A 13858-nucleotide genomic window follows, 5' to 3' on the forward strand; every position below is an offset into this window, starting at 1 on the left:
ACTAAGAACAAGACCAAACTTCTATGAGCTGCATTACCAGGCATGGCCACTACCAAATGTACTTAGGTGAGCCCGGTAAACCATAAAGGGAACATCACTCATTTACTCAGCTGATCCGAAGGGGCGTCAGGCCCCAACTAGCCTGATCAGGGGCGTAGATATAGGGGGGTGAAGAGTTACTAATCGCTACCAGGTCCTGAAGCCTCTGGGTCTGATACTGATAACCTAATCTTAGCATAGTCCATCGATATTGTAGTCTTATCACAGTACCAAAATATTAGATTTAATAAATAAAATATAAAAAAATTACATTTACAAACTATTGAAAGTTAATCGTAAAATGCATTCCTGTAGGTCAATGTAGATAGAGTAAGGCAGTGTCTGAACCTTTGGTGTCCCATTGTCAAGGACCACCCAATACATATAACTTCTAAATTGAGGTACGGCACTCAAAACCTTCTTGCCCCAGATACTGCTCTTAAAGTAATTATTTTTGGTTATTCTGGAATCATAATAAACACTTAATTACGTTAACACTTTCAGTGCCCTCCTTCAGCTTACAAGCCATTGATAAAACAAATCTAGCAGAGAGTTATGACATTTATTAACATTGTATTCAGCGCCACCTTGTGTTCACAGTGTATAGCAATGTGCCTGTCCACCTAATGGAGCGCTCATGGTGGACACGCATGCTTATTCACTGTGTCCGACAGCTAGATCTCTGCAGTATAGTCAAAATGTGTCAGTGAGAAGGGGCAGTAACGTGGACACGTAGAAGGAAAACTGATGAAAACTGTATTTTTGTACTAGTAACATTGCAGACCTTTGGGACTTCTAGTATGAAAATGATCATTCTATAGGCAAGCACTTTACCAATGTTTTATAGATCATCATTACTGCACACTAGATTCACAATAAAAGGATTTATTTCTGTGCAGTGATATATACAAGGTCTATCAGAGATCTCTGTGATGTGGGATGGCTCCTCGGTCTCGGGGGGGAAACAACTACTTTGTTTTCTGTCTTTTTGAAGCTTGGAATTGTTGGGTCTTAGTCTTTATAGATTTCACCAGTGAGGACAGAGCTGGATCTACGGCCTTTTTACCGGATGTTTCTGCTTTATCACCGGCCTCCAGTTTTTCCTGCTGTCGCTTTATTGTCTCTGTTAAATTCTTCTGCTCTTTTTCTCTCCTTCTTGCTTTTTCTTCCAATACCTTGTCCATAGCTTTGGTCTTCTTGAAGTTGGGATCTGAAGGATCTACATTGTATAAATGTGATGTGTACATCACCTGGAATCTTGAATCTTCAACATTTATCTGTAGCGAGGAAAGAAAAAAAAAGTTAAGAATATTTCTAGCTACAAATGTCCCCACTCGCCCTGATCTTTACCCAAATAGCACCAACTTCTGAAATTCTGTTATAGTCTGACACAATGACGCCCAAAGCTTCACCTGCTGTGTATACTAATGGAAGGAACATATCTCCCTGTAGTTCTACAAAGTTCTTTTTAAGACACGCCATTTTGACCTCATTATCTAAGTTGGTTACAAGGTCAATGTTTCTTTTGGTTTTTCTTACCCTACTCTTGCCACCTATCTCTGAAGATCAACATCCACAAAGCCATGGTTTCAATACCCCGCACTGTATGCATGTCGCAATAAATGACTCTATCCTTACCTGTTAATAATCTATCCGTTATTCTGGGACGTCGGAGGACCAGAACAAAAGATAGGCGAACCGTTACAGTAGTGGTCACATATGGAGTCTGATGGACCCCATTAACTATATGGGATCAGACGGGAATCCAGCTAAAAATCACAGGATGAAAAAGGACTTGCAGGACTTTTTCGGCTGGCGATTTTGGGTGCACAATGATGTGCACAAGTAATAAAACACATTCAAATAGATCTATGATGATGTTTTTTCTTTGTTAGTTCCTCTATGTTAGTTCCTGCATTGGAAACATTTGTCTGATAAATCCTTTAACAGGACATGAGCCTTGGTTTTTGCGATACCAGTGGTATCTGCACATAAATCTTGCATTTGCTCCGATTGCTCACAGTCCAGCACATGTACAATAATCTCCCTTGCCTAGCAGACTAAACCTGGTGCACTTGCAGAGTTTGGAAACACCTCCTGTTGCACTTGCAAATTAATTTTGCAAATCTTTCTTGCAAAACTCTGCAGCCAAAGTAGACCGATCTATATGTGGACTTGTGTAAGTGCCCTACCATGTGCTGAGTCTTTTGCAAAAAAAGCAAAATGACCTGGCAAGCTCCCTTACAAATTCAGGGTTTGCTCCTTAACAAACCATTGCCAAAGCCAGCGAGTTACTATACACTCATTTACGAATTGAATTTGGAAACCATAGATATAAAACAGGGAAAACTGAACCGCCTGTAAAGGAAATGATACTCCATCTGAAGAAAAGAGAACAAGCGAAGTAGAATACAATACAATATTTGCTGCCAAATGCAAATGGGATTTAAACATTCCTCACTAAAGTCCATTGCAAAAACAAACAGGCATTTAAATGGTTATTGCAAAAATACCCCAACAACTTTTGGAGGCAAAAGAAAACCACTGATATGATCTCAGAATAAAAAGAAAAGGGGAAGAACATTATTATATTTCTGCTAAAATTAGGAAAATTATGTCTGAGAGGAGCTGCAAAGAAAACACATGGTCCTTTGTGGGCAGGAGGAACAGAACCAAACTAGACAACAATAGCCGTGTGTTTTATTTCCGCTTTAGAAGAATGCTATAATAAAAAGTCTGGATGGATGGATCCACCCCAAACTCTAACCAGCTTTACTCGCTGGATGCATAAGGCTTTTATTTAAGATGCTGAAGTATGTTTGTATTATGTGCCGGCATCAACCACAGGCGGAGGGTAGAATATCCACCATCTAACGCGTTTGTGTCATGAGAACTTGTGTAGCCTAAACTGTGGGCTTTTGTTCTGCACCATGAATGGGCCCGAAATAAAAGGATACAGAAATTAATACATCTTACTAAAACTAGTGTTAGTCTGCAAGGTTTATCCCATAGGAAAGTGCAGATTACTAAAAAGTAGTATAATAAAAAATATCCAAAAATAAAGCAACCCTATCAGGTTATTTCTGCTGCTCTAAGAGTAGTATATGATATTGTGAGAGAAGCTGAGCTCTGTGATATATAGGGTTATATGATAGAGGAGAGAAGCTGAGCTCTGTGATACCGTATATAGGGTTATATGATAGAGGAGAGAAGCTGAGCACTGTGATATATAGGGTTATAGGATAGAGGAGAGAAGCTGAGCTCTGTGATATATAGGGTTATAGGATAGAGGAGAGAAGCTGAGCTCTGTGATATATAGGGTTATATGATAGAGGAGAGAAGCTGAGCACTGTGATATATAGGGTTATAGGATAGAGGAGAGAAGCTGAGCACTGTGATATATAGGGTTATATGATAGAGGAGAGAAGCTGAGCACTGTGATATATAGGGTTATATGATAGAGGAGAGAAGCTGAGCTCTGTGATATATAGGATATATGATAGAGGAGAGAAGCTGAGCTGTGTGATATATAGGATTATAGGATAGAGGAGAGAAGCTGAGCTCTGTGATATATAGGGTTATAGGATAGAGGAGAGAAGCTGAGCTCTGTGATATATAGGATTATAGGATAGAGGAGAGAAGCTGAGCTCTGTGATATATAGGGTTATATGATAGAGGAGAGAAGCTGAGCACTGTGATATATAGGGTTATATGATAGAGGAGAGAAGCTGAGCACTGTGATATATAGGGTTATAGGATAGAGGAGAGAAGCTGAGCACTGTGATATATAGGGTTATAGGATAGAGGAGAGAAGCTGAGCTCTGTGATATATAGGGTTATATGATAGAGGAGAGAAGCTGAGCTGTGTGATATATAGGATTATAGGATAGAGGAGAGAAGCTGAGCTCTGTGATATATAGGGTTATATGATAGAGGAGAGAAGCTGAGCTGTGTGATATATAGGGTTATAGGATAGAGGAGAGAAGCTGAGCTCTGTGATATATAGGGTTATAGGATAGAGGAGAGAAGCTGAGCTCTGTGATATATAGGGTTATATGATAGAGGAGAGAAGCTGAGCACTGTGATATATAGGGTTATAGGATAGAGGAGAGAAGCTGAGCACTGTGATATATAGGGTTATAGGATAGAGGAGAGAAGCTGAGCACTGTGATATATAGGGTTATATGATAGAGGAGAGAAGCTGAGCTCTGTGATATATAGGATATATGATAGAGGAGAGAAGCTGAGCACTGTGATATATAGGATATATGATAGAGGAGAGAAGCTGAGCTGTGTGATATATAGGATTATAGGATAGAGGAGAGAAGCTGAGCACTGTGATATATAGGGTTATAGGATAGAGGAGAGAAGCTGAGCACTGTGATATATAGGGTTATATGATAGAGGAGAGAAGCTGAGCTCTGTGATATATAGGATTATAGGATAGAGGAGAGAAGCTGAGCTCTGTGATATATAGGGTTATAGGATAGAGGAGAGAAGCTGAGCTCTGTGATATATAGGGTTATATGATAGAGGAGAGAAGCTGAGCTCTGTGATATATAGGGTTATAGGATAGAGGAGAGAAGCTGACCTCTGTAATATATAGGGTTATATAATTTGGAGCAGCATTGCTTTGTAAATCCTGACAGGACTCCTATGAGAGACTGAGAGTCCTGATGACTCCGCCCACACACAGTGATTGACAGCCTGCTTTGTACACACTGATACAGGGAAAGCTGTCAATCACAGGGTGTGGAGCGGGTATCAAGACTTTTCTTTTCTAGGCATCCTCAGGGTTTTCTAAGCTTTTCATTCAGAACTCCTGCTCCAAATTATATAAATCTTATATAACACAAAGCTCCACTTCTTTCCACCTATCATATCCTGACCGGTTGCTTTAAATACTAAAATCCATGTTTGGGGAATCAAAGGGGTTGTCGGGGCCTATAATATTGATGGCTGTGGCCTCTCCACTACTTGCAAGCCCAGCACCATACATTGTATATATATAGTATCTGTGCTCAGTATTACAGCTCAGGCCCATTCTTTTTTTTTGGGACTGAGCTGCAGTGTTACCATAACCAGAATAAAGGAAATGGAGCTCAATATCATTGCAATGTCAAATCCCTTTAATCCTCGCTTCCCCACCCCATTATTAAAAATATTATAAAAGCAATTCTGCAGTATAATGCGCCATTGCCTTGCACTGAGGTTTTGGGTCCATGTTAGTTTTGTATGTTCTCCCTGTGTTTTCTCCAGGTACCATTAGTTTCTTTCTATATGTCAAAATTATACTGGTAGGAACTTTAACTTAATAACATTAATGTAAGACCGGGCCGAGATATGCTGCTGTGCACATCCCCCTCCCCACCATGAGATGGCGCACTGGGGAACTGCCGGACGGGAACAGGACAGAGAACCTGCAGCAGTATACGTGAAGGCTCTGCACCTTGTACAATACCATGGTCACCATAAGAAACCCATACCTGGAAGTCGTCTTCCACTAACTCATCCTTCTTCTTCAGCCTCTTCTTCTTACTGCGACTTAAGTTTTGCTGTTCTACAATCTTATCATAATTGAAATGTTTTCGGTCGTCCTCAACATCATCCATCATGATCAATGCCATTTCCGCCTGAAACATAAAAGGAATTTATGTGTTTTAATCAGAAGGAGTCGAGTAGGATTTTTACCATCAAATGTATTAAATTTACTGAGAATAAACATGACAGTTGGCAATTTATTAGATTTATGTTCGTTTGGGAAATAAAATATTTAATACAGTCAAATAACCGGCTTGTGATTTGGCTGCTTTCATCTTTTTCCCTGCAGTTGGGCGCTCCGGTCCATTTACTGCACTGACTAGCCATTGAAGGGTCGGTGTTGCAATCTCTGCACCAGCAGTGGTAAAAAATAAGAAAAAAAAAAATCTCAAGGGATTAGCTCTCCCTTTCTAAGGATCAGGGGGTCTTAAGTTGTCAGACCCCTTTGGTCAAGATTTCAGCTTTATCTTTACACTTGTATAAGCCTGAGTATTAACAGCCCATTAATACGGAGGAAAATGGTGAGGAATTTGGCGTGGAATTTCAGTGCTCAAGAAAAGTCTCCCAGCGCTGAAATTCCACACCAAATTCCTCACCATTTTCCTCCCTGTGAATGGACCCTAAGAAAAGTCACACTCCTTGATAACTTGGATAGTATCCACACTGTGATTTGCTATCTGCATTCTCTTCCCCCTGACTGTCTAACACTGAGGAAAGGGAAGGGGAAGAGCAGAGTCAAGTTTACTACTGGATCTACAACAGATTCAACAACACAGTCAGCTAAGTGAAGGCGTTTCATACACTCTACTACAGCAAAACGGTAGGAAATTTTTTCTATATGAAGTTGCTTTAGAGTGTTGTTTAGAAAGCAAATGAACAATAGGAAGAATTAGCACAAAGTGGGATATAATACTAAGAGTACTAAACCTTCAGTAGTGGAATCTAATACTAAAAATAGTAAACTATGTGCATGTTGGTATTACAGTGAAGTGAGGCTTAAAGGAGCTTCCCGGCCCCAAATGAAGTATTCATAGTAATGACCTATCCAAGGTATAGGACAGTAGTATGTGATTTCTGTGGGTCTGACATCCAGACCGCACACGGATCACCTCTTCTGGCATCCGCCAGGTCCTGGAACAACCTATACACCCTCAGCGCCCAGTGTACAGAGGCTGATCTGTGCGGGGTCCAGGTGTCGAACCCCCACGAATTACATAGCGATAACCATTAACAGTATTTTATCGAACCTCTCAGGTCTTTGATAAGGGGTCACCATGATATACTTCCTGTCCACTATGGATATCAAACTAACAGTTGTACTGACAGTGTATGCGGTGAGGACACGTAACAAAGCGAACGGTATTCCAGCGCTGTTTGTTAGAGCAAACCAGCAGAAATGTAGCGTAGCCGATCACTGTCAGTACCACGACCACTTCCTCCAGGCCAGTAATTTCATTAGCATGCAGTATAAACACTCCCGGTGCAGACAAAGGTGTCTGACCAAATAGACGAAGCGAATACATAAATCCTCTGTCATGTGTTTACCCGCTTGAAACAAACCATGAAATGTATCATTACACACTGCGGTGGTTTTGTGATCCCGCTGCCAGTCCACAGGCATTTCGTTGAAAAAAAAATTTTCATTTCACTTTCCAGCATTACACAGCAACCCTATTTTTCCCTTAACTAGCCATAAAATTCAATCTATCTCAGTATTTCCATTGTTTGTGTTGTTTCTTTCTCCCTGGAGCAGCCTTGTGGGATTCTTTGGGTTTCCTTCCCGCTGAGGTTCTAGTTTACATTCATACATGTCATTAAAGTCAATTGATACAGCGCAGGTACAAGCAGATTGGCGGGAGTAGCCGGGATAATATTTGGTACTAGTGTCTAAAACATATAATATGGCACATGTGACAGGGGTTTTTTTTTGTTTGTTTTTTTTACATGAAATGAGCAGAATTTATCTTAGTAAATGCGGTTAAAAATTTTGTTGCACTTAATATTGCCGCAATAATTTGCAATTTTTTTTGTGTTTTACTCATCATTTTTACTGCAGGATCATAGATCCATCCACTGTCAGATTTGCCGTGAAGTAATTCACGCCAGAAATCTGCTTATGCCAGAGCATTATCGGATAAGACGGACTTATGAAATAACGGTCTTCGTAAATCCCCTTAATATCTGGAAAGCTGCAACCAATTATTCTGCAATAGTATTAGGCTATATTCACATGAACGTGCCTGTTTCTCGAGCCATGAAAAATGGCCGAATCAGCTCGTTTTCAACAGCCATTTTGTATCCATTACGTGTCTGTTTTTGACAGCCGAGGGTCATCCGCTATTAACAGGTTGTTTCCTTTCTTCTTGTTTTGGTCTCAGTCCACTGACCTGCTTATAACAAATGTAATTCAGACATCAGTCCGCTGTTACATATGTAATAAACAGACCCATTCATTTCTGTTTGGACATAGCAGCAGAGGCAGCTGCCACAGGACCCGGGACATTAGGGGCCCGGTGACAGCCGCTACTGCTGCTATCATTATACTCGGGGGTCTTTTCGGACCCCTGAGTATAATGATTGGCGGACCAGGAGAGGTAAGAAACATAAAAAACACTGTTACTTACCTCTCCATGATCCTGCCAGGCCTCCTTCCTGACGTCTTTGACGTCACATGAACCCGGCCTGCGTCCCGGGTCATGTGACGTCTGACGTCTTAGAAGAAGGACGGCAGCGGAGGCCGACAGCGTAGGAGCCGGGGACAGGTAAGAAACAGTGGGTTTTTTATGTTTTTATTCCCCTGGGTCTCCGATTATTATACTCTGGGGTCTGAAAAGACCCCAGAGTATAATAATTGTTTATGGGTGTCCACAGTGGGGCATAATACTGTATGCAGGGGCCACTATGGGACATAATACTGTGTGCAGGGGCCACTATGGGACATAATACTGTGTGCAGGGGCCACTATGGGGCATCATAGAACGTGCAGGAATGCGTAGGAGGGGGTCGGTCGAGGTCTTCGGCGTCGGTCGGGGGGGCCCCCATGTCAAAAGTTCGCCACGGGGCCCCGCCATTCCTAGTTACGCCACTGAGCAGAACTAAACGGAAATGCTGGAAAATCCAGCTAATACATGGACCAAGTATTCTGTCCCAAAGCCAACTTCTATTTATATTAAAAAAAAAAAAAAAAAAGTGGAAAACAAATTTAAGTTATAGCACCAATGACTTCCAATATAGAAGAAGGTGGAAAGGAGGAAAGGAAAGAAAGTGTCTCTATGTATAGACTGGTCCATAGCTGGGTATCTAGATGAACACAAAATGCGACACTGAATTCTCACACTTACCTTCTGTTTTTCTGTCTTTTCCTCATCTCCAGAGGATTCCTCTTCTTCCCGCTTCTTGCCAGATTTCTTTTGCAGACCTGAGGTGCAGAAATAATCACAACAGATATGATAAAATTTCGCATGTGCACACATATTATGTAAAAAATCAACTTGTGTGAACATGGCCCAAGACACTGATGTACTTTCATATTCACATACCTGGCTTCTTCAGCTCCTCAGAGAAGAATGGGTCATTGAGATCCACATCGGACGGCATATCGTCCTCATCGTCAGATTCTTCGTCACTCTCCTGCAAAATACAATGCAATTAAAAATGAAGACAGTCTCGTCAAAGACTCGAGGGCTGCGGCAACTTCTGTTTTTAGAAATTCACGTGTTGGATTTGCTTTAAGGAAATGACAGTCTGTTGTCTTTGATCCATTACAAATGGATAGGACGATGACTGCAGGAACTTTCTATGGTCTGGGACTTGTCAGGAACCCATCCATGATTTCCTTATTGTGGTCGGTTATCAGGTGGTATTCAGGGAGCACCGATATGATGGAGTCCCAGGTACCGGACACCCTATTAAAGAGTCCTGGAAAACCCTTTAAAAATAATACATTTTATTACCATATAAAGATAAACGCCATAATGTGAATCAGATAATACTGACTGATGTCCTACATGAAGCCTCTATGGCTGACGTTTTGATCCCTGTCATGTAATTGCTGTTTGTGTAATGCACCGCTAGGAATAACCCAGTCATTAGGAAACATTAAACAAATGAAATTGACTGCAACGTACGTACTACAAAAACATTTGAGGATTACCGCACGGGTTCAGGCCGTACAATACCAGCGCCTTTGCTATTTCGGGCAAAAAAGTTAAATAAATAAAGACAAGTAATTGTGCAGTTTTGATACACGAGTTCCCTATAGCCCGAGCAGCAGCGACCCGAGATCTTCTGATATGTTCACAGACACAAATGAGCCTTTTTTTTTTTTTTCAGAGGCCTCTCAAACATTCCAAAATACAGCGAAAACAAAGATCAAAGTCGCGCACGGCTACGGTCGTAACAAGCTTATTTTTCTCTCTGTCACATATGTTTGTGATTGATGTGCAAGTTAGAGTGCCTGGCCGACATGAGAACACGTGGCAGGCGGTACACATGTACACAGATTCAGCATTTTGGGTTCTATCGCGTGCTAGATGAGGCTGGAGATGGCAGATATATTAACCCCTGAAGAGCTGAAGCCGCACAAGCACTGCATTGCCAGGATATTGGCGCCGTCAGTTTCTTCATTTTCAGAAGCACCCTTGTCATTGTGGTATGCACCCAAATAAGAGTTTTTGAAAAACTTATTTTTTTCCTAGCATTTTTCAAGTAGCAATATCCATGCAGTCACCATAATAAGTACGGTAATCATAGGGGCTGTTCGAGATCACATACTGTATTGATGGCCTAGCCTTATGATGCCATTATTATCAGGGTAACTTTATCTGTCCAAGCTCCATCCACATGTTACAGGACACCACTAGTGACGGCTCATAAAGTTTAGTTTGTGTAATGACAGTCACCTCTATTACAAAAGTGTCTGACCTCTTTATAAGCAATGCCGCCCCTGCTACCTCTTGTGTCACCCTCTCTACCTCATAGATTGTAAGCTCTTGCGAGCAGGGCCCTCAGTCCCATTGTGTGAAATGACGTTCTTTGTTATGTATCTGTCTGTATTTCAACCCTACAAACTGTACAGCGCTACGGAATATGTTGGCGCTATATAAATAAAATTTATTATTATTATTATTATTATCGATTTAGTGGGGGGGCCGTGTGTCAGGAAGCAGTTGAGTAACTAATGTCTTGTGGGCCCCGGTGCAATCTTTTGCCTGGGGCCTCCTACCTCACCCCTACAGCAAATTCTTGATAGTGATGGTTACAGGTACTAAGGAGTTTAATCCACCTTAGTGTGGTTAGGGGTAATCTGTGGGTCTCCTTGGGCCAGATGGAAGCTGCAATCTCAATACTGATGCCAGTGCTTATGGGCTCCCTAAGGCTCCTGGTGCGACTGCACCCTCTTCACCCCCTCAAGTTACGCCCCTGTCACCAAGATAGATATACACCAGGCACTCCTGCTTATGGGGGTTTATCCAGCCCAAATAGTACGACTAACAATCTACAGCACTAGTAATAAATGTAGAAAACATGGCCATCAGGCACAGGCATCAGCTCCATCAGATATAGTGTATCATTTAACCATCAGTACTAAACGTTTCGATCAAACAGCTGACGTTCATCAGTAAGGGTCAGTCACTACAATGGATACAGGATCCAGCCGTGACTCAAGCTGTATCCATATCTTAGCGACTTTCTCTCAGTCCTCCCAGGGATCCTGCAATATCTTCCATGACCCATAATATATATATATATATATATATATATATATATATATATATATATATATATATATATATATATATTATATATACACACACACACACACACACACACACACACACACACACACACACACAAAAACACACACAACCAGGCATTTATATCACCAGTTAGTTAAAAGGAACTTCATGGGGAAGAAAAACTTCTGGATCTGAATATACTGCACCTGAGTGGTCAAGTTACAAATATAGATAGGTTCAGGTCTCAATTTGTTTTCATAGCACTGGTGAGGGATTGGAAATCTTCTATTTCAGACCCTTTGTCACGTGAGCGACTCTGCTCTACTCCTGCTTCTTCTATTCTGAGTAGAGCAGGTCGGTCATCTGATGGAAGTCGGAGTGTCAAATAACAGGTTGGAATAGAAGACTTCTGGTCCCCTGCAGCAATATGTAACGCTTGGAATCGGTGCGATGGGAAACCGGCAACTATATTAGATAATATACAATGCCAGAAGTCGTCCAACCCACATAAGCCTATTAAGATCTATTCAACGCAATATCGTAGATAGTAATATTACCTTCTTCTTCCTCTTCTCCTTCCTCTTATCTTTTTGTTTCTGCAGGTACTTTTCCCATGGAGTTAGTTTTATTTTGCTCTCTAGTTTGCTTTGAACCATCTGTTCTGCGCTTTCCTTTAGCCCTGGGGAGAAAAAAAAAATCCAAATATTAATTCATGTTTATTAAATATCAAGGTGGGTAATGCCGGTAATCTTATGCTAGATACGGCCCAGAACACTGCCACCTGCTGGTTTACTTCCATTACTACATGGATCAATTCTGTACCAGGAATCTCACATTGGTATTATATTATTATTATTAGAGATGAGCGAACAGTGTTCTATCGAACTCATGTTCGATCGGATATTAGGCTGTTCGGCATGTTCGAATCGAATCGAACACCGCGTGGTAAAGTGCGCCATTACTCGATTCCCCTCCCACCTTCCCTGGCGCCTTTTTTGCTCCAATAACAGCGCAGGGTAGGTGGGACAGGAACTACGACACCGGTGACGTTGAAAAAAGTAGGCAAAACCCATTGGCTGCCGAAAACATGTGACCTCTAATTTAAAAGAACAGCGACGCCCAGCTTCGCGTCATTCTGAGCTTGCAATTCACCGAGGACGGAGGTTTCCGTCCAGCTAGCTAGGGCTTAGATTCTGGGTAGGCAGGGACAGGCTAGGATAGGAAGGAGAAGACAACCAACAGCTCTTGTAAGAGCTAAATTCCAAGGAGAAGCTTGTCAGTGTAACGTGGCACTGACGGGCTCAATCGCCGCAACCCAGCTTTCCCAGGATCCTGAATGGAATACACTGTCAGTGTATTCCCGTATACCCGATATATACCCCGATACCCGTTCCAACGGTGTGCCCCCCCACCTTCACCCCAGAAATACCCTGCAAGTCCCCTAGCAATAGAATTGGGGCTATATACACCCACAATTTTTACTACTGGTATACAGTGCCATTGTCTGACTGGGAATTCAAAGAATATATTGGGAATACAAATACCCTCATTTCTTGCTACTGCCATATAGTGCCAGTGTCTGACTGGGAATTCAAAGAATATATTGGGGTTACGTGCACCCACAATTTTTACTACTGGTATACAGTGCCATTGTCTGACTGGGAATTCAAAGAATATATTGGGGTTATAAATACCCTCATTTCTTGCTACTGCCATATAGTGCCAGTTTCTGACTGGTAATTCAAAGAATATATTGGGGTTACGTGCACCCACAATTTTTACTACTGGTATACAGTGCCATTGTCTGACTGGGAATTCAAAGAGTATATTGGGAATACAAATACCCTCATTTCTTGCTACTGCCATATAGTGCCAGTTTCTGACTGGGAATTCAAAGAATATATTGGGGTTACGTGCACCCACAATTTTTACTACTGGTATACAGTGCCATTGTCTGACTGGGAATTCAAAGAATATATTGGGGTTACGTGCACCCACAATTTTTACTACTGGTATACAGTGCCATTGTCTGACTGGGAATTCAAAGAGTATATTGGGAATACAAATACCCTCATTTCTTGCTACTGCCATATAGTGCCAGTGTCTGACTGGTAATTCAAAGAATATATTGGGGTTACGTGCACCCACAATTTTTACTACTGGTATACAGTGCCATTGTCTGACTGGGAATTCAAAGAGTATATTGGGAATACAAATACCCTCATTTCTTGCTACTGCCATATAGTGCCAGTTTCTGACTGGTAATTCAAAGAATATATTGGGGTTACGTGCACCCACAATTTTTACTACTGGTATACAGTGCCATTGTCTGACTGGGAATTCAAAGAGTATATTGGGAATACAAATACCCTCATTTCTTGCTACTGCCATATAGTGCCAGTGTCTGACTGGTAATTCAAAGAATATATTGGGGTTACGTGCACCCACAATTTTTACTACTGGTATACAGTGCCATTGTCTGACTGGGAATTCAAAGAGTATATTGGGAATACAAATACCCTCATTTCTTGCTACTGCCA

General features: G+C 41.5%; 1 protein-coding gene across 1 annotated transcript in view; it reads right to left on the reverse strand.

The window, feature by feature from the left end:
* Positions 1–461: 461 nt before the first annotated feature.
* ESF1 (ESF1 nucleolar pre-rRNA processing protein) overlaps positions 462–13858 on the reverse strand; it is a 49514-nt gene continuing 36117 nt past the window's right edge. The window contains exons 10-14 of the mRNA XM_075267379.1: positions 11876–11997; positions 9120–9210; positions 8922–8998; positions 5526–5672; positions 462–1316 (exon numbers count right to left, since the gene is read on the reverse strand). Of these exons, the coding sequence (XP_075123480.1) occupies positions 1008–1316; positions 5526–5672; positions 8922–8998; positions 9120–9210; positions 11876–11997 (746 nt within the window). The 3' untranslated portion in view covers positions 462–1007. The remainder of the gene's footprint in view (positions 1317–5525; positions 5673–8921; positions 8999–9119; positions 9211–11875; positions 11998–13858) is intronic.

This window comes from Leptodactylus fuscus, chromosome 3, assembly GCF_031893055.1.
Source record: "Leptodactylus fuscus isolate aLepFus1 chromosome 3, aLepFus1.hap2, whole genome shotgun sequence".
NCBI lineage: Eukaryota > Metazoa > Chordata > Amphibia > Anura > Leptodactylidae > Leptodactylus > Leptodactylus fuscus.